We start from the raw sequence: 20,989 nt of genomic DNA, 5'->3' as shown, positions 1-20,989 counted from the left end.
AAAATGAGTTCATCAGTCACCTGAGTATTCATTTTTAGTGTGGAAGCAAGTCATCCTCGATCCCCGAGGGACTGACTATGATGATGAGCCATACTGACCAGTAAGGTCCCAGGTTAAATCTCTGATCTGTGCTGAGTGAGCTGAATTTATTCACTGACAGTAGGAGCATTGCAACTGGTCTCGGCACCCTAGGTTGAGTGTGGAAAAATTGGCAACTGCTGATTTGTCGTTTCACACCTGAAAGCTTTTTTAAGTACGGTAGTATGTTTTAATGGACTTGTTCATTATTTCTAAAGAGTTTCCCTCCTTTTATATATTAGCTCAATGTCGTAAAGATCGTGACCAGCGGAGACAGCAGACTGTGCGCCGATCGCCTCCCGATTCCGGGGTTCTGAAGAGGTTGAAGGCTCAAATGGCTGAAGTCAGGAGCAAAATGTCTGAAGTCAAAAGCCAAATGTCTGAGGCGAGAGGTAACATTGTACCGTGCGCTGATTTGGGATCGAATTGCACCGCTCATGCAGGAGAGCAGGGACCATCAGGGAGCTGTGGAATTGACAGCATCCGGAGACATGAATCGGGACTAGACCTCCTATCAAATTACATAACATTTGGTGAGTGAGCAAAGGATTACTCTAGCCCACAGCCTTGCAACATACTTACCACGTGACCAAACGGAAGATTGTAAAATGACCTAGTTATTGGTGTTATTACAGGTGTTGTATAATTGGTTTTAGCTTTATTCAAAGATAAAATGTTCAAATTTGAAAACCACATCACTAAATTATGCTCAGCATGGATATCTCCAATGGGTGATGGGGTACTGTCTCAGCAGTTTTCAGAGCCTGTTTCATGGTCCCTCGCCAATGTGTTGATGCCACTTTAATATTCATATTCAGACAATATGTACAGTATAGCCTCGCTAAGTCCTAATTTAAAGTGTATTATTTATATTAATTTTGCCTCACTGACCTAACCACCATCTCCCCTCCCTTGCTCAGGAAGTTGGCCGCTTATTTTGGGTCCCAACCAACACTACTAACCATCTGCAAGTAAAGAAACCTTGGTCGAAATGTAGGAACAGCCATTGTACAATCACAACGCAGCAGCCGACAATGGCATGCAAGGGGAGGATGAAAAATATCGTCCTCCGAAATGGGAAACGGTTTTACGCAAGTTCAGAACTGAGGTTTAAAATTGAATATTTGTAGAAACCGTTAGTTTCTGAAAAGCCCATTTCTTGTCCCCTGGGATCAGCCGTGGTGTGGCCAGAAGGTCCAATTTAGCCAATTAAAGTTGAGAATAATTGCACGTTTTAAAAAGAACTCTCCAGATATTGCCAGATTCAGAAATGGTCTCCTCTACATTGGGGAGACCAAACGCAGATTGGGTGACTGCTTTGCGGAACACCTCCGTTCAGTCCGTAAGCGGGATACTGAGCTTCCGCTTGCCTGTCACATTAATTTCCCACTCCACTCCCACTCTGTCCTCGGCCTCCTACACTGTTCCAATGAAGCAAAACACAAGCTCGAGGAACAGCACCTCATCTTTCATTTTGGCACTTTACAGCCTTCTGGACTCAACAATTTCAGACCATAATCTCTGTCCATATTTTGCTCTCTTTCCTCTTATTTTAAAAAAAAAACATCCCCCCGATATTATGTATTTGTTCTCTGTTTCCCATGGCAGCTGGTCATTATTCTGCCATTCACATCCTATCTAGACTAATCTTTTTCTAACATCTGCCATTACCATCTCAAGTCGGCCCATCCTCCCTTTCATGTCTGAAATCTCTCTCCCGTCTTCCACCCTATCACAGACCTTCCCTTTTGTTCTTTCTTCCCCTCCCCTTTCAGTGCTCAAGAATCTGTTCAGTTGGAACATCTGCCAGTTCTGACGAGGGTCATCGACCTGAAACGTTAACTCTGTTTCTCTCTCCACAGATGCTGCCTGGCCCGCGGAGATTTCCAGCATTTTCTGTTTTTATTTCAGATTCCAGCATCCGCAGCATTTTGCTTTTTTAGAATTAGCTTTAGATTGGATGTAACCGTGGTGCAGTTGGTTCCCTTGACACACTGCGACTGATCCTGCCACATAAGCGGTCTGTATCCACTAGCTCGAGCACCTTGCTGAGTTGACCACTTTTGACAGTCCCTCAGATGGTTGACTTAGTGAGATTCTTCTGTGTCTATATGAGCTGACCATGTGTGAGATTACACCTTGTGCAATGCTGCTATCCTGTTTGAGCAACTAGGGTTTGAAGCTTTAATCTGAAATATATAAAGTTATAGGCTGTCGTGTTCAGCATAATCTCTGCAACCCTGTACAGTATCTTTTTTAAATTATCATTTGTGTGGAAGCATCAGGAGTAACGTACATTTAAGTCTGCTGTTAAAACAGCAAAAGACTGGAGTCTCGGTTAAGTACAATTTTTGTCCAAATGCTCTTCATGTACTAAAGTACAAGCTCGCCTTTTTTCTACAAGTCAGTTTTTCAGCGATGAACCATGTTTTCTTTCACCTATGCAGTTTGTGTTTGAGAATATAATGATGCTGCCACAAAAACCTTGCTGGATCTCCTGGCTGGTAGAAATCCATTGTAGCAATTTCCTACTTGGAGAACTCCAATTGACCATCTAACAGCGAAGCCTAGCACTGATGAAGAATTATACTTGAGATGTCAACTTGTCTTTTCTCTTTACAGACTCTGACTTGAGCTGCTATGTATTGCAAGCACATTCTGTTTTTGTTTCTAGCGCTTGGCATTCCTTTCACTAGACCAGGCTGCTGGGGTGCAGACCATTTGACTAATGCTATGTTTCACATAATCCAGTTCGGGTCAAACTGATACCCAAGTAAACATCTGCTTTAACAAACGAACTTGGAAATCTGAAATTAAAAACAGAACATGCTGGAAATTGACAGCACATAAAAGTGAAGTCAATGGGAATTGGGGGCGGAGGGGGGGAACTCTCCAATGGCTGGAGTCATGCCTAGAACAAAGGAAGATGGTTGTCTTGGTTGGAGGTCAGTCATCAGAGCCCCAGGACATCACTGCAGGAGTTCCTCAGGGCAGTGTCCTAGGCCCAACCATCTTCAGCTGCTTCATCAATGACCTTCCCTCCATCAGGTCAGAAGTGGGGATGTTCGATGATGACTGCACAGTGTTCAGTGCCATTTGCAACTCCTCAGATAACGAAGCAGTCCATGCCCGCATGCAGCAAGACCTAGATCACATTCAGGCTTGGGCTGATAAGTGACAAGTAACATTTGCAGCACGCGAGTGTCAGGCAATGACTATCAGCATGGATTTGTGAAGGGGAAATCATGCTTGACAAATCTTCTGGAATTTTTGAGGATGTTTCCAGTAGGGTGGACAAGGGAGAACCAGTTGATGTGGTATATTTGGACTTTCAGAAGGCTTTCGACAAGGTCCCACACAAGAGATTAATGTGCAAAGTTAAAGCACATGGGATTGGTGGTAGTGTGCTTACATGGATTGAGAACTGGTTGTCAGACAGGAAGCAAAGAGTAGGAGTAAATGGGTACTTTTCAGAATGGCAGGCAGTGACTAGTGGGGTACCGCAAGGTTCTGTGCTGGGGCCCCAGCTGTTTACACTGTACATTAATGATTTAGACGAAGGGATTAAATGTAGTATCTCCAAGTTTGCGGATGACACTAAGTTGGGTGGCAGTGTGAGCTGCGAGGAGGATGCTATGATACTGCAGAGCGACTTGGATAGGTTAGGTGAGTGGGCAAATGCATGGCAGATGAAGTATAATGTGGATAAATGTGAGGTTATCCACTTTGGTGGTTAAAAACAGAGACAGACTATTATCTGAATGGTGACAGATTAGGAAAAGGGGAGGTGCAACGAGACCTGGGTGTCATGGTACATCAGTCATTGAAGGTTGGCATGCAGGTACAGCAGGCGGTTAAGAAAGCAAATGACATGTTGGCCTTCATAGCGAGGGAATTTGAGTACAGGGGCAGGGAGGTGTTGCTACAGTTGTACAGGGCCTTGGTGAGGCCACACCTGGAGTATTGTGTACAGTTTTGGTCTCCTAACCTGAGGAAGGACATTCTTGCTATTGAGGGAGTGCAGCGAAGGTTCACCAGACTGATTCCTGGGATGGCGGGACTGACTTATCAAGAAAGACTGGATCAACTGGGTTTGTATTCACTGGAGTTCAGAAGAATGAGAGGGGACCTCATAGAAACGTTTAAAATTCTGACGGGGTTAGACAGGTTAGATGCAGGAAGAATGTTCCCAATGTTGGGGAAGTCCAGAACCAGGGGTCACAGTCTAAGGATAAGGAGTAAGCCATTTAGGACTAAGATGAGGAGGAACTTCTTCACCCAGAGAGTGGTGAACCTGTGGAATTCTCTACCACAGAAAGTTGTTGAAGCCAATTCACTAAATATATTCAAAAAGGAGTTAGATGATGTCCTTACTACTCGGGGGATCAAGGGGTATGGCGAGAAAGCAGGAATGGGGTACTGAAGTTGCATGTTCAGCCATGAGCTCATTGAATGGCGGTGCAAGCTAGAAGGGCCGAATGGCCTACTCCTGCACCTATTTTCTATGTTTCTATGTCCAACAAGAGAGAGTCTAACCACCACCCCTTGATATTCAGAACATAACATCAGAAATAGGAGCAGGAGTAGGCCATTTGACCCCTTGAGCCTGCTCCGCCATTCAATAAGATTGCTGATTTGATCATGGGCTCAGCTCCACTTTCCCGCCCGCTCCCCATAACCTTTTACTCCCTTATCGTTCAAAAATCTGTATCTCCGCCTTGAATATATTCAATGACCCAGCCGTCACAGCTCTCTGGGGCAGAGAATTCCACAGATTTACAACCCTCAGAGAAGAAATTCCTCCTCATCTCCATTTTAAATGGACGACCCCATATTCTGAAACTATGCCATCTAGTTGTAGATTCCATGAGTGGAAACATCCTCTCCGCATCTACCTTGTCGAGCCCCCTCATTATCTTTTTGTTTCAATAAGATCACCTCTCATTCTTCTGAACTCCAATGAGTATACGCACAACCTGCTTAATCTTTCTTCATAAGGCAACCCCTTCATCTCAGGAATCAACCTAGTGAGCTTTCTCTGAACTGTCTCCAAGACAAGTATATCCCTCCTTAAATAAAGAGACCAAAACTGTACGCAGTACTCTCGGTGTGGCCTCACTAATACCCTGTACAGTTGTAGCAGGACTTCTCTGTTTTTATACTCCAACCCCTTGCAATAAAGGCCAACATTCCATTTGCCTTCCTGATTACTTACTGTACATGCATACTAACTTTTTGTGTTTTATGCACAAGGATACCCAGGTTCCTCTGTACTGCAGCATTTTGTAATTTTTCTCCATTAATAATTTGCTTTTTTTTTCTGCGAAAGTGGATAACCTCTCACTTTCCCACATTATACTCCATCTGCCAATTTTTTGCCTGCTCACTTAGCCTATCTATATCCCTTTGCAGATTTTTTGTGTCCGCCTCACAACTTGCTTCCCACCCATCTTTGTATAATCAGCAAACTTGGCTACAATACACTCGGTCCCTTCATCTAAGTCATTAATATAGATTGTAAATAGTCGAGGCCCCAGCACCGATCCCTGTGGCACCCCACTAGTTACTGTTTGCCAACCGGAAAATGGCTCATTTTATCCCGACTCTCTCTTTTCTGTTAGTTAGCCAATCCTCTATCCATGCTAATATATTACCCCCAACCCTGTAAGCTTTTATCTTGTACAGTAACCTTTTATGTGGCACCGTATCAAATGCCTTCTGGAAATCCAAATATACCACATCCACTGGGTCCCCCTTATCCACCCTGCTCGTTACATCCTCAAAGAACTCCAGCAAATTTGTCAAACATGATTTCCTTTCACAAAACCATGCTGACTCTGCTTGACTAAATTATGCTTTTCCAAATGTCCTGCAACTGCTTCCTTCATAATGAACTCCAGCATTCAACGGCATTACCATTGCCAAAAACCCTACCATCAAAATCCTGGGGGGTCACCATTGACCAGAAACTTAACTGGACCAGCCACATAAATACTTTGGCAACAAGAGCAGGTCAGAGGCTGGGTATTCTGCGGTGAGTGTCTCACGTCCTGACACCTACAAGGCTCAAGTCAGGGGTGTGATGGAATACTCTCCACATGCCTGGATGAGTGCAACTCCATCAACGCTCAAGAAGCTCAACACCATCCAGGACAAAGTAGTCCGCTTGATTGGCACTCCATCCACCATCTTAAACATTCACTCCCTCCACCACCGGCGCACCGTGGCTGCAGTGTGTACCATCTACAAGATGCACTGCAGCAACTTGCCAAGGTTTCTTCGGCAGCACCTCCCAAACCCACGACCTCTACCACCTAGAAGGACAAGGGCTGCAGGCGCATGGGAACACCACCACCTCCAAGTTCCCCTCCAATTCACACATCATCCTGACTTGGAAATATATCACCGTTCTTTCATTGTCGCTGGATCAAAATCCTGAAACTCTCACTAATAGCACTACGGGAATATCTTCACTACACGGACGGCAGTGGTTCAAGCAGGTGGCTCTGCACCAGCTTCTCAAGGGAAATTGGGGATGGGCAATAAATGCTGGCCTTGCCAGCGACGCCCACATCCCATGAACTAATAAAAAAAAATCCATCAGTATTTGTGTAGAGAAAAGATGTGCTGACTGTTCAGGTGATGATTTACATTCGAGGTCCTGACAAAAGGTCTTCACCTGAATCATTGATGCATCTCTTCATTTTATAGGTGCTGACAAAACAGAGCTGCTTTGTATTTCCAGTATTATTCTGCTTTTACTACTCCATTACCTTTTGAGTTGCAGAGTGAGACCCAGCTGGGTGAGGCTGGTGAAGACTGTGACACAGTCACTTTTTCTCCATGTTTTTCCCCCCACCCCGCCCCCATCTTCCTAACCAGCCATCATGGTGACTATTGAAGTCACTAAGTGGTAGATAAAATCCTGCAGCCTGATCAAAATCAGCAGCAGATGGTGGACATTAAATTTACTGAACGGACCTTCCTGGCCCAGAGAAGTTCCTCTGGTCAAAGGGCTTTTAAGAGACTTGATTTGAAATTGCACTTGTAGGGATTTGTCAAACGATAGCCAGAATGTAGGGCAGCTGTGTCACCATCTGCACTGCAACCTAGCCAAAATATAATAGCCAGGTATGGACACGGCCTTATTCACTACCTGGTCCATTGCAATGCGAGCAGAATTGATTTAGAAACCTGCCCGCAAACTCTCTAGCAATTACTTGATGCTGTAACTGACAAGCTGGTTTGCCCCAGAAAACATGTCACTATTTCCAATGTACTCGGTAGCATGAGCAATAGATTGGTTAGAGATGAAACCTTTTTTTGAAAGGTTTCTCCTTTCCTGTTGTGAAGGAGCTGACTCTTCGTGCAGTGCCGTGTCCCGCCTGTTGTGGCTCCTCCAGTATCTCACCCAAGTGACTTCTCTAATAGTGTGTGTGGGAGCCGTGCCAGTTGGTAGGTTACTTTAATGTGGAGGCAACGTAGCCAAGTCCAATACAGCTCTCGAGCAACAGCCACACATGTACTTCCAGCAGAGGTCACCGGGTAGTGATCCGGAGCAGCAATTGTGGCATTTTTCTTTTGCTCACTAACTTAGGCGTGTTGGAGCCGATTGTAGTGCCCCAGCTGCAGCACTGCTTGAGCTCAGCTAATGGCACAGATTGGGAATCAAACCGATAATAACGTAAGAAATAGGAGCAGGCGTAGGCCCTACGGCCCTTCGAGCCTGCTCAGCCATTTTCCTTGATTGCCCTAGACTCCAAAAATCTATCGATCTCAGCCTTGAATATATTCAGAGACTCTGCATCCACAACTCTCTGGGGCAGAGAATTCCAAAGATTCACTCTGAATGAAGAAATTCCTCCTCATCTCTGTCTTAAATGGCCGACCCTTTATCTTGAGACTGTGCCACTTGGTGTGTGTGCACCTTCAGGCCATCAGGAACTGGCCATGCTTATTTAAAAGTCAAAATTAATTGTATTCACTCTATTAATGTTTTGTACAGCAGTGTGATAGTAAAGCTCTTTGTGTTGAATGCCTGACTTAAGACTTTCCTATCCTCTTTTTTTTCTGCCCCCAATAAGAAATTGGCTTTTTAGTGCAGCAGGCAGTCAATGCTACTCCATGAAAATAAAGCTCTAAACACTTGGTGAAATGTTCTAAAGTGCTGGAATCTAATGCTGAATGATCAGCTCGGAGTTGCCTTGGAAACAGGACTGATCTGCTTGAGAGTACATTCTGGTCAGCCTTCAGCCTGTTTCTTCTGACGTCAGAACAGTAAATGCCCTGTGAGCATGAATTTGATTTGGTGAGCATTCCGAGGGTTGTGAATCTTTTGTGAAAGGGACATTAAAAAAGAATGAAGAATACTCTAGTGAGCTGGGTGTTTGTTGGTGGGAAGAATCTATAGCAAGCTTGGACAATGAGGAAACTTGATATCAATAAACAGGCCTGTCAGCTTCTGTAAAGAGAAAAGAGAAGATGCAGGCTCTTCCAAAATATTGACCTGTCTTCAGATTCTCATGGACTTTTATTTTAGATTTCCAGCATCTGCAGTTTTTGTTTAATTTGAGAAGAATTAATCATTTGACAAATTTCAAACCTGCTTTTCCACTACAATCTTTAAAAAAATGTTTAAAGAAAGAAAAGAAAGGCTTGGATGAGCTATTAACTTGTAAAATCTCTTCCTTTTGATTTGCCTTTTCAGCATCCACCAAGAAATGTGTATCTCCAAAACACAATCGCCTGGGTTCAGGGACCAGTCTCTCTCTCCGCAGGGCACTGGAGTGTGGGGACAAGGATCTCCACTGCCAGGAGAATGGTCAGCCCAGCGCAGGAGGTAACTTGTAATTTGTTTTGTTCCTCTAGTTTATTTTAATAATATGATAAATAAGTACCCATTCTTGTAATCACAGAAGGAGATTGGATACATCCAGAAACCTAACCCCTCAATAATACAAGGGAATAGAAGTTATGCTGCAGCTATAGAAAGAAAGAAAGACTTGCATTTATATAGCTCCTTTCACAACCACCGGATAACTCAAAGCGTTTTACAGCCAACGAAGTACTTTTTGAAGTGTAGTAATGTGGGAAATGCGGCAGCCAATTTGCGTACAGCTAACTCCTTCAAACAGCAATGTGATAATGACCAGATAATCTGTTTTTTTGTTATGTTGATTGAAGGATAATTCCCCTGCTCTTCAAAATAGTGGCCATGGGATCGTTTACATCCACCTGAGAGAGCAGATGGGGCCTCGGTTTAACGTCTCATCCGAAAGACGGCACATCCGACAGTGCAACACTCCCTTAGCACTGCACTGGAGTGTCAACCTAGATTTTATGTGCTCAAGAAAACCCTGGTTAGATCACACCTGGAGTACTGTGAGCAGTTCTGGGCACCACACCGTAGGAAGGATATATCGGCTTTGGAGGGATTGCAGCCCGGTTTTCAAGGTTTAAGTTACGAGGAGAGATTACTCAAATTAGGGTTGTATTCCCTAGAATTTTAGACAGTTAAAGGGTGATCTGATCGAAGTTTTCTAGATATTAAGGGGAACAGATAGGGTAGATAGAAATAAACTATTTCTGCTGATTGTGGATTCTAGGACTGGGGACATAGCATAAAAATTAGAGCCAGACCTTTCAGGAGTGAAATTAGGAAATACTTCTACACTCAAAAGGTGGTAGAAGTTTGGTACATTCTTCCGCTGGAGTTGGCTTTCCCTACCCCCTCTCTGACAATCACGCCTCCCCAGAGGGCTGTGTCTTTGCCGAGCCTGGCGTTGAAGTCACCTAGGAGGATCAGTTTGTCGCCCACACGGATGTTTCAAGGTTGGAATAAAAACCCTCTTTGGTCTCATCCGGCCTGGGGTCAAACAGGGCTGCATCATCGCTCCAATCCACTTCTCAATCTTCCTCGATGCCATGCTCCACCTCACAGACAACAAGCTCTCCGCTGGAACTAAACTACAGAACCAGTGGGAAGCTGCTTAACCTACGCCGCCTCCAGGCCAGGTCCAAGATCACCCCAACCTCTGCCGTTGAGCTACAGTACGCAGACAACGCCTGCATCTGCGCACATTGAGGCTGAATTCCAGGATATAGTCAGTGTATTTACTGAGGCATACGAAAGCATGGGCCTTACGCTAAACATGCATAAGACAAGGGTCCTCCACCAGCCTGTCCTCAGCACTGCCCTCCAGTCATCGAGATCCACGGCGCGGCCATCAACAATGTGGACCATTTCTCATACCTCGGGAGCCTGTTATCAACAAAAGCAGACATTGATGAGATTCAGCACTGCCTCCAGTGCGCCAGTGCAGCCTTCGGCCGCCTGAGGAAAAGAGTGTTCGAAGACGAGGCTCTCGGATCTACCACCACGCCCATGGTCTACAGGGCGGTAGTAATATCCACCCTCCTGTATGGCTGAGGCATGGACCATGTACAGTAGACACCAAGTCGCTGGAGATATATCACCAGCGGTGTCTGCTCAAGATCCTACAAATCCCCTGGGAGGACAGGCACACCAACATCAGCGTCCTCGTCCAGGCTAACATCCCCAGCATTGAAGCACTGACCACACTTGATCAGCACTGCTGGGCAGGCCACATAGTTCGCATGCCAAACACGAGACTCCCTAAGCAAGTGCTCTATGCGGAGCTCCTTCACGGCAAACGAGCCAAAGATGGGCAGCGGAAACGTTACAAGGACACCCTCAAAACCTCCCTGATAAAGTGCGACATCCCCACTGACACTTGGGAGTTCCTGGCCGAAGACCGCCCGAAGTGGAGAAAGTGCATCTGGGAGGCTGCTGAGCACTTCGAGTCTCATTGCTGAGAGCGTGCAGAAATCAAGCGCAGGCAATGGAAAGAGCGTGTGGCAAACCATTCCCACCCACCCCTTCCCTGAACGTCTATCTGTCCCACCTGTGACAGAGTCTGTGGCTCTCGTATTGGTCTGTTCAGCCACCAAAGAACTCACTTCAGGAGTGGAAGCAAGTCTTCCTCGATTCCGAGGGACTGCCTATGATGATGACTCTTCCGCAAATGGCAATTGATGCTTGATCAATGAATTTTAAATCTGAGATTGGTAAATTTTTGTTAAGCAAAGGTATTAAGGGATATAGGTCAAATGTGGGTATATTGAGTTAGATCGCAGATCAGCCACGATCTCATTGAAATTCAGAACAGGCTCGAGGGGCTGAAGGCCACCTCCTGTTCCTATGTTCCTATAATTAGAGCAAATTATTTGGCAGAGCGATATTCTGTTAATTTCTATTATTATTAAATGTAACATGATTGGCTGCTTGAAAACCACAAATTTTACATCAGAAATTCCAGGTACAAATTAAATACTGATGTCTGAGTGATGACAAATGACTTGTCACAACATATGACATGTCCTACCTATAATATGTCTATACCTTCGCTTCTAACCTTGGAACTAGGCCATGCTTGTACAGACGTCTACTTGTATAAACTGATAGCTTAATGTTCCCTGAGGTGTTCCACTTCTGGTTCTCACTGCTGTCCTTCCGGTACTGCCTGACAAATTAAGTCTGCACATACGTACACAACATCTGATATAGTGACTCTTTTTCAAAAAGTGCATGCATTTAGTGATGATCAGCAGGATATAGTCGACAAAATCTACCCACAAGCACTTGAATATCAAGCTTGGCCTACATAGTGCAAACTAGCGGATAATGGGTGTATACCCAGGAAAGCCATTTGGGGGAAACACACTTACAACATTGTCAATCATTTTTTTTTGTGTGTAGAATCATCAAAGCCCAGCAGTAGACAAGGATCTCCACATTCTATAACCAAGTCAAACAATTCCGAGGCTCCATCAACCTGTAAGGTCGAGGACAGGACTTTCACCATTGCTGCGCCTGAAATATTCAACAGCTCGGCACTGAATGGATTGACGTCACTGGAAATGACACGGAAAGTTGTCACATTAGGGTGAGAGCATAAAGTGTGTACTTAAACCGTCTCCCTGTGCCAAACGAGGTGGCAAGCGACCGCCTCTTGGTACCTTCTCCAGTACTGCTGTTAAGTTATCGGTTTGCCAATTCCACCCAAAGTAGGCGAAGTAGTTTGCTTTGATCGATAACCTTGAGCTTAAAATGTTGCTGTATGGTGTATACTGTCCAAACCTGTCTCTCTTCCCCCAGCAGGACAAGTACCAACCTTTGCAAAAGGACACAATTTGAATTTATAGTACTGTTTATCGTGTCTCAAAATTAATTTTGAAGCGTAGCCACTGTTATTATGTAGACAAACAGCAACCAATTTAAGTACAGAAGAATCCCAAGAGCAGCAAATGAGAAAATGCCCAGATAATTTGCTTTTGGTGGAAATTAAAGGAGGCTTGCTGGCCATGCTATCAGGAGAGTTTCTCGCTCTTTGAATGATGCTGTGAGATCTTTAACATCCACACGAGCCATCACATTTGCTTTATACTTTCATCAAAAGTGGCACTTGCTGGTAATGCAACATTTCCGCAGAACTGTATTGTCGACCCAGATTATTTGCTCAAGTCCTGGTCTGGAGCTTGAACTCAACCTTTTGACCCAGAGGTAAGACTACCACCAACTGAGACAAACTTACACTTCAGTTGCAATGAGTTGTGTGCATTAATGTCATTATTTTGATCCTTGGCATTTCTCGTCCCTATTTACGATTATATGCAGATTGTTTGTGGTTTATAGTCCGCAGCATCCATAGGCTCCCATCCAAAAAAATGTTCTTTTCAAAAGGAAGTATTAGTGAAGTCATTTGTTCAAAGTGTAATAAAGATTAAAGACATTGTGATATCGCTTTTAACTTCAATGTAGTACCCATGTAGTTGAACTATGAGTAATTCTATTCCTGATCTGTACCATCAAACTGAATAAGTACCGCTGTTTTAATGGGTTGATAGTCAGATAATGGGTTTTCAACAAATTGAGTTGACAATAACTTTCGAGTGAAGTTGCTTAAGTTTAGTTTGAAGATCTGCATTAACCTTTTATACTGTGTGCCTGCTCTCAGGTCAGTGCCTCAGTGCTGTTTCACAGACAGCCAGCCATGCTGCGACCCAGAGAATGCAATCACTGCAGGAACACGTGTTTCACCGTTCGAGGGGACCTTGGTCAGGCCAGAGGAAGGTAACGTCTCAGCTCACCGAACTGTTGTACTTTCCGTTGCATTGTTGGGGAAATGACGAGGGAGCCCAGGGCACCATTTCTGTGTTTCAATGTGTTTATTGCTGTTGGATGCTGTAGAAGTGAGGGGGGTTCAATTTGGCCAGAGTGTGACATAACTTGCTGCTGTTCCACTCGCTGCACAACCCAACAGGAAACCTGCAGTAGGGCGGTACACATTCCACTGCGGGGTGTTAACTACTGTGTGAATTCAGGGCATCTCTTTACACCTGCTAATCAGGAGGTCTGTGTCAAGGCCTGCCAATTCCAAAAACATCCAATTTTGTTTTGTTTTCTTGAATGTTCCAAGGTACTTCACAGGAGTTCTAGAAAACAAAAATTTTGACACCGAGCCACATCGGAGAAATTGGGGCAGATGAGAGGTGGGTTTTATGGAGCGTCTTAAAGGAGGAAAGAGAGTCGGAGAGGTTTAAGGAGGTAATTCCTGAGTTTGGGGCCTAGGCAACAGAAGGCATGGCCAGCAATGGTTGAGCGATTATAATCAGGGATGCTCAAGAGGGGATAATGAGATGAGGGCAGATATTGTGGGGCTGGAGGAGATTAGAGATAGGGAGGAGCGAGTCCATGGAGGGATTTGAAAACAAGAATGAGAATTTTAAAATTGAGGCGTTGAGTAACCGGTCAGCAAGCACAGAGTTGATGGGACTTGGTACGAGTTAGGACACAGGCAGCGGAGTTTTGGATGACCTCAAGATTACATAGGGTAGAACATGGGAAGCCAGCCAGGAGTGCTTTGGGAATAGTCAGCTCTAGAGGTAACAAAGGCGTGGATGAGTGTTTCAGCAGCAGAGAGCTGAGGCGGGGCGGAGATGGGCGATGTTCTGGAGGTGGAAATAGGCAGTCTTAGTTATGGTGCGGGTATGTTGGAAGACCATTTCAGGTCAAATATGACACCAAGGTTGCAAAGAGTCTGGTTCAGCCTCAGACAGATGTTAGGAAGAGGGATGGAGTTTGTGGCAGGGACCGAAAACATTGAAACATAGAAAATAGGTGCAGGAGTAGGCCATTCGGCCCTTCTAGCCTGCACCGCCATTCAATGAGTTCATGGCTGAACATGCAACTTCAGTACCCCATTCCTGCTTTCTCGCCATACCCCTTGATCCCCCTAGTAGTAAGGACATCATCTAACTCCTTTTTGAATATATTTAGTGAATTGGCCTCAACAACTTTCTGTGGTAGAGAATTCCACAGGTTTACCACTCTCTGGGTGAAGAAGTTTCTCCTCATCTCGGTCCTAAATGGCTTACCCTTTATCCTTAGACTGTGACCCCTGGTTCTGGACTTCCCCAACATTAATAAGAACATAAGAATTAGGAACAGGAGTAGGCCATCTAGCCCCTCGAGCCTGCTCCGCCACCCAACAAGATCACGGCTGATCTGGCCGTGGACTCAGCTCCACTTACCCGCCCGCTCCCCATAACCCTTAATTCCCTTATTGGTTAAAAATCTATCTATCTGTGATTTGAATATATTCAATGAGCTAGCCTCAACTGCTTCCTTGGGCAGAGAATTCCACAGATTCACAACCCTCTGGGAGAAGAAGTTCCTTCTCAACTAGGTTTTAAATTGGCTCCCCCGTATTTTGAGGCTGTGCCCCCTAGTTCTAGTCTCTCCGACCAGTGGAAACAACCTCTCTGCCTCTATCCTGTCTATCCCCTTCATTATTTTAAATGTGTCTATAAGATCACCCCTTATCCTTCTGAACTCCAACGAGTAAAGACCCAGTCTACTCAATCTATCATCATAAGGTAACCCCCTCATCTCCGGAATCAGCCTAGTGAATCGTCTCTGTACCCCCTCCAAAGCTAGTATATCCTTCCTCAAGTAAGGTGACCAAAACTGCACGCAGTACTCCAGGTGCGGCCTCACTAATACCCTGTACAGTTGCAGCAGGACCTCCCTGCTTTTGTACTCCATCCCTCTCGCAATGAAGGCCAACATTCCATTCGCCTTCCTGATTACCTGCTGCACCTGCAAACTAACTTTTTGGGATTCATGCACAAGGACCCCCAGGTCCCTCTGCACTGCAGCATGTTGTAATTTCTCCCCATTCAAATAATATTCCCTTTTACTGTGTTTTTTTTCCCCAAGGTTGATGACCTCACATTTTCCGACATCGTAATTCCATCTGCCAAACCTTAGCCCATTCACTTAACCTATCTAAATCTCTTTGCAGCCTCTCTGTGTCCTCTACACAACCTGCTTTCCCACTAATCTTTGTGTCATCTGCAAATTTTGTTACACTACACTCTGTCCCCTCCTCCAGGTCATCTATGTATATTGTAAACAATTGTGGTCCCAGCACCGATCCCTGTGACACACCACTAACCACCGATTTCCAACCCGAAAAGGACCCATTTATCCCGACTTTCTGCTTTCTGTTAGCCAGCCAATTCTCGATCCATGCTAATGCATTTCCTCTGACTCCGCGTACCTTTATCTTCTGCAGTAACCTTTTGTGTGGCACCTTATCGAATGCCTTTTGGAAATCTAAATACACCACATCCATTGGTACACCTGTATCCACCATGCTCGTTATATCCTCAAAGAATTCCAGTAAATTAGTTAAACATGATTTCCCTTTCATGAATCCATGTTGCGTCTGCTTGATTGCACTATTCCTATCTAGATGTCCCGCTATTTCTTCCTTAATGATAGCTTCAAGCTTTTCCCCACTACAGATGTTAAACTAACCGGCCTATAGTTGCCTGCCTTTTGTCTGCCCCCTTTTTTAAACAGAGGTGTTACATTAGCTGCTTTCCAATCCGATGGCACCTCCCCAGAGTCCAGAGAATTTTGGTAGATTATAACGAATGCATCTGCTATAACTTCCGCCATCTCTTTTAATACCCTGGGATGCATTTCATCAGGACCAGGGGACTTATCTACCTTGAGTCCCATTAGCCTGTCCAGCACTACCCCCCTAGTGATAGTGATTGTCTCAAGGTCCTCCCTTCCCACATTCCCGTGACCAGCAATTTTTGGCATGGTTTTTGTGTCTTCCACTGTGAAGACCGAAGCAAAATAATTGTTTAAGGTCTCAGCCATTTCCACATTTCCCATTATTAAATCCCCTTTCTCATCTTCTAAGGGACCAACATTTACTTTAGTCACTCTTTTCCGTTTTATATATTGGTAAAAGCTTTTACTATCTGTTTTTATGTTTTGCGCAAGTTTACATTCGTAATCTCTCTTCCCCTTCTTTATTGCTTTCTTAGTCATTCTTTGCTGTCATTTAAAATTTTCCCAATCTTCTAATTTCCCCACTAACCTTGGCCACCTTATACGCATTGGTTTTTAATTTGATACTCTCCTTTTATTTCCTTGGTTATCCATGGCTGGTTATCCCTTCTCTTACCGCCCTTTTTCACTGGAATATATATTTTTTGAGCACTATGAAAGATCTCCTTAAAAGTCCTCCACTGTTCCTCAATTGTGCCACCGTTTAGTCTGTGTTTCCAGTCTACTTTCGCCAACTCTGCCCTCGTCCCACTGTAGTCCCCTTTGTTTAAGCATAGTACGCTCGTTTGAGACATTACTTCCTCACCCTCAATCTGTATTACAAATTCGACCATACTGTGATCACTCATTCCGAGAGGATCTTTTACTAGGAGATCGTTTATTATTCCTGTTTCATTACACAGGACCAGATCTAAGATAGCTTGCTCCCTTGTAGGTTCTGTAACATACTGTTCTAAGAAACAATCCCATATGCATTCTATGAATTCCTCCTCAAGGCAATTTGAGTTGACCAATCGATATGTAAGTTAAATCCCCCATGATTACTGCCGTTCCTTTTTCACATGCCTCCATTATTCCCTTGATTATTGTCCGCCCCACCGTGAAGTTATTATTTGGGGGCCTATAAACTACGCCCACCAGTGACTTTTTCCTCTTGCTATCTCTAATCTCCACCCACAATGATTCAACATTTTGTTCATTAGAGCCAATATCGTCTCTCACAACTGCCCTGATATCATACTTTATTAACAGAGCTACCCCACCTCCTTTCCCTTCTTGTCTATCTTTCCGAATTGTCAGATACCCCTGTATGTTTAATTCCCAGTCTTGGCCACCCTGCAACCACGTTTCTGTAATGGCCACCAAATCATACCCATTTATAATTTGTGCTGTCAACTCATTTACTTTATTTCGAATGCTGCGTGCGTTTAGGTAGAGTGTACTCTACTAATACTAGTTTTTAAACCATGATTTTTAGTTTTGACCCCTCCTGCAGCCCCTTTATATTCATACATATTGTCCCTTCCTATCACCTTGTGGTTTACACTTACCCCAGTGCTACTCTGCTCTGTTGCCTCCTGCCTTTTGCATTCCTCCTTGGGGTTCTGTTCTTCTGAGCTCTCACCCACTGTAACTAGCTCAGAGCCCTCTCCTGGGTTCCCATCCCCCTGCCAAGCTCGTTTAAAGCCCTCTCAACCATACTATCAAAACCACCCGCGAGAACATTGGTCCTGTCTCTGTTGAGGTGTAACCTGTCCGACTTGTACAGGTCCCACCTTCCCCAGAAGCGGTCCCAATTGTTCAGGAAACTAAAGCCCTCCCTCCTACACCAACGGGAGAGTGGAGAGCACCAGCTCCAACTGTCGCAGGACGGGAGAGTGGAGAGCACCAGCTCCAACTGTCGCAGGACGGGAGAGTGGAGAGCACCAGCTCCAACTGTCGCAGGACGGGAGAGTGGAGAGCACCAGCTCCAACTGTCGCAGGACGGGAGAGTGGAGAGCACCAGCTCCAACTGTCGCAGGACGGGAGAGTGGAGAGCACCAGCTCCAACTGTCGCAGGACGGGAGAGTGGAGAGGCTTCGGTCTTCCCAATATTCTACTTATAAGTTTGAGCTATCAACATCAATAATAAAATTTCCATTGGCACATGACGAGGTCCATATCTGTTATAGGTACTGGTGCTGAGACTGTTGCACAATATTAGAGATCATGGGATTGAGTAATATAATAGCATGGATTGAGGAGTGGATAAAGGACAGAAAACAGAGTAGGAACAAGCAGGGTGTAATTAGTGGAGTGCCGCAAGGACCGGTGCTTGAGCCTCAGCTATTTACAATCTATATCATTGACTTGGATGAGGGGACCAAGTGTAATATATTCACGTTTGCTGATGATACAAAGCTAGGTGGAAAGTAGGCTGCAAAGTGATTGGGCAAGAAGGTGGCAGATGGAGTGTAATGTAGGGAAGTGTGAAATTATCCACTTTGGTGGACAGAATGGAAACGCAGAATTTTTTTTTAAGGCGAGACTTAACATGCAGGTACAGCAAGCAATTAGGAATGTAAACAGTATGTTGGCCTTTATTGCAAGGGGGTTGGAGTATAGATGTGAGGAAATCTTGCTGCAATTATGCAGGGCTTTGGTGAGACCACACCCAGAACACTGTGCTACTTTGGTCTCCTTACCTAAGGATGGATATACTTGTCTTGGAGAGGATGCAACAAAGGTTCACTAGATTGGTTCCTGGGAATGAACGGGCTGTCCTATGAGGATAGATTGAGTAGAATGGGCCTATATTCCTTGGCGTTTAGAAGAATGTGATGTGATCTCATTGAAACATGTAAAATTCTTAGAGGGCTTGACAGGGTAGATGCAGGGAGGTTGTGTCCCCCTGACTGGAGAGTCGAGAACTTGGGGTCACTGTCTCAGGTTAAGGGGTTGACCATTTAGGATTAAGATGAGGTTACATTTCTTCAGAGGGTTGTGAATCTTTGGTATTCTCTGCCCCAGAGGGCTGTGGATGCTGAGTCGTTGAGTATATTCAAGGCTGAGATAGATTTTTGTGCACTGGGTATCAAGCGGGAAAGTGGAGTTGATGTAGAAGTTCAGCCATGATCTTATTGAATGGCGGATTAGGCTCGAGAGGCCGTATGGCCTACTACTCCTCCTATTAAGTTCTTATGCTTGTGTATATTCAGTGCTTGCTCTTGTGCAGGTGGAAAGTATCTGTCAACACTCTCTGCTTAACCTTGAGTTCTTTTTGCAGCCGTGTCGCTTCAGAAGAAGACACTTCATTTGCTGCCTGGCATGAGCAGCGACAGTGAGAGCGAGTGCGATACTGAGAATGAGGAGCACGAAGGAAACTTGTCCACCGAGCTCGTGACTCGTAACTTTGCTACTCAGAGCTCTGGCGAAGGTATGAAAGCATGGGGTTCCAGGCTGGTATCGAGATTTTCATTCTTGAGAGTGTACTGTCAATAATATTCACTTTTTTTTTATTTGCCCACTATTGGTGAATTATTTTTGAAACAGTGAAAAAGTTGGGAGAATGGCTTGCAAGAGTTGCATACACATGTAGAAGAAAGTTAATTAATGCTGAAATAAAAACACAAAATGTTACAAGTGCCCAGTTGGTCAGTCAGCATCAGTAAAGAGAAAAGACAGGCAATGGCATTTCTGTGTGTGAGACCCCCCCCCCCCCCCCCCACACTGTACTCTTAATAGCCTACTGATGCTCACTGTGAAGGTTCGCAAATGACCAGCAGCCACTTGTTTCGGTACCGTAATTGTGGATTGGGAGGGAGGGAGGGAAAATTGGGGAAAAGATAAAGAAATTAAGAGTGCTATATATTTTTAAATTGCATGCAGCAACTCAGCAGAATGTACCATGGAATGATGGTGTGAGAGGAGGGAATTTCTGAGTCGACCCACCAGTATTTGAGAACTGTACACAGTGGTGGGAGAGGGGGTGTGGCTGATTTGAAGAGGAGAGGAATGAGTGAGAAAGGCAGCTTAACATTTTGTGCTGACCCATTTCAGCATTTTGTGTAAATACAAGGAAGTGGTGGCGTAAGGGTTAACATATTTTATGTACTGTTACTGGTTGAGTAACGAGAGTCTTTGCCGACGTCCTTGGCTTGCCCCCAAGGGATGTGCCTCCAACTAGCCAGTTTGACAGCCGTGCAGACCTTGGAATCCACAGGAGAGTTTATGACCCACTTTCCTCTCTCTGCCAGACCGATGAATGATGAGTTTGGTGTCTACAAAGGAAGAAATTGAGATCTATCGTGTGTGTGTTTTTTTGTGCAGGTGATCTGGGCAATTCTGGAAACACCAATTTTGTCAATGGAGAAACAAATGAGACGTAAGTGAACGGAATTTTCCTGTGTTCATTTTAGGCTCCAGCATATATCGTACCCAGCATACTGGAGAAAGAACTTGTATTGATATTGTCATGACATTTTAAAGCATTTTCAAAGTGGAAAAAACTCTACTCCCCAAGTCACTTACAACAGCACTGTTAAACTCCCAGCTCTCTAGCCTCCATCCATCACGATCTAGCCTTTGGGCCTCCATTCGCCACGATACCTCTGCTCAATCACACCCTCGTCTCCAGTAAAACCCATGCTCTCTTCCACCCTGGTCATTCCCCTCAGTAAGGCCTCCATTTTTGTATCCTTAAGTCCAAGGGATGCAAATTTGAGCGTTTGACGCACAACTGGTTTAGCCATTCATCACCAGATCGGGCTGGACTATATCGAGCACTTTTGGGTCCTGCTCTCAAACTATCAAAATTGCTCAAGACTCCAGGATCATCCTGGAATGCAAAGATTTTCTTTTTCTCTATTGCCAACAGTCTTAAGCCCCTCTCCCTGCACCCTCGCCTCCAGCAACAAGTGCAAGGAGCTCATGGACTTCTTCGTCACTAAGATTGAGACCATCCGTTTAGCTGCAACCCTC

General features: G+C 44.8%; 1 protein-coding gene across 7 annotated transcripts in view; it reads left to right on the top strand.

Moving 5' to 3' along the window:
- The window catches only part of trim37 (tripartite motif containing 37), a 113,309-nt gene that overhangs the window by 81,874 nt on the left and 10,446 nt on the right, over nucleotides 1-20,989 (top strand). For all 7 annotated transcript variants that reach the window (XM_070856967.1, XM_070856964.1, XM_070856966.1 and 4 more), the window contains 6 exons: nucleotides 321-611; nucleotides 8,786-8,917; nucleotides 11,858-12,044; nucleotides 13,116-13,231; nucleotides 19,296-19,445; nucleotides 20,339-20,393. In XM_070856967.1, the coding sequence (XP_070713068.1) occupies nucleotides 321-611; nucleotides 8,786-8,917; nucleotides 11,858-12,044; nucleotides 13,116-13,231; nucleotides 19,296-19,445; nucleotides 20,339-20,393 (931 nt within the window). The remainder of the gene's footprint in view (nucleotides 1-320; nucleotides 612-8,785; nucleotides 8,918-11,857; nucleotides 12,045-13,115; nucleotides 13,232-19,295; nucleotides 19,446-20,338; nucleotides 20,394-20,989) is intronic.

The sequence above is a fragment of the Pristiophorus japonicus genome, chromosome 16, assembly GCF_044704955.1.
Source record: "Pristiophorus japonicus isolate sPriJap1 chromosome 16, sPriJap1.hap1, whole genome shotgun sequence".
Classification (NCBI taxonomy): Eukaryota; Metazoa; Chordata; class Chondrichthyes; family Pristiophoridae; genus Pristiophorus; species Pristiophorus japonicus.
This window is presented reverse-complemented; position numbering and strand designations above follow the sequence as displayed.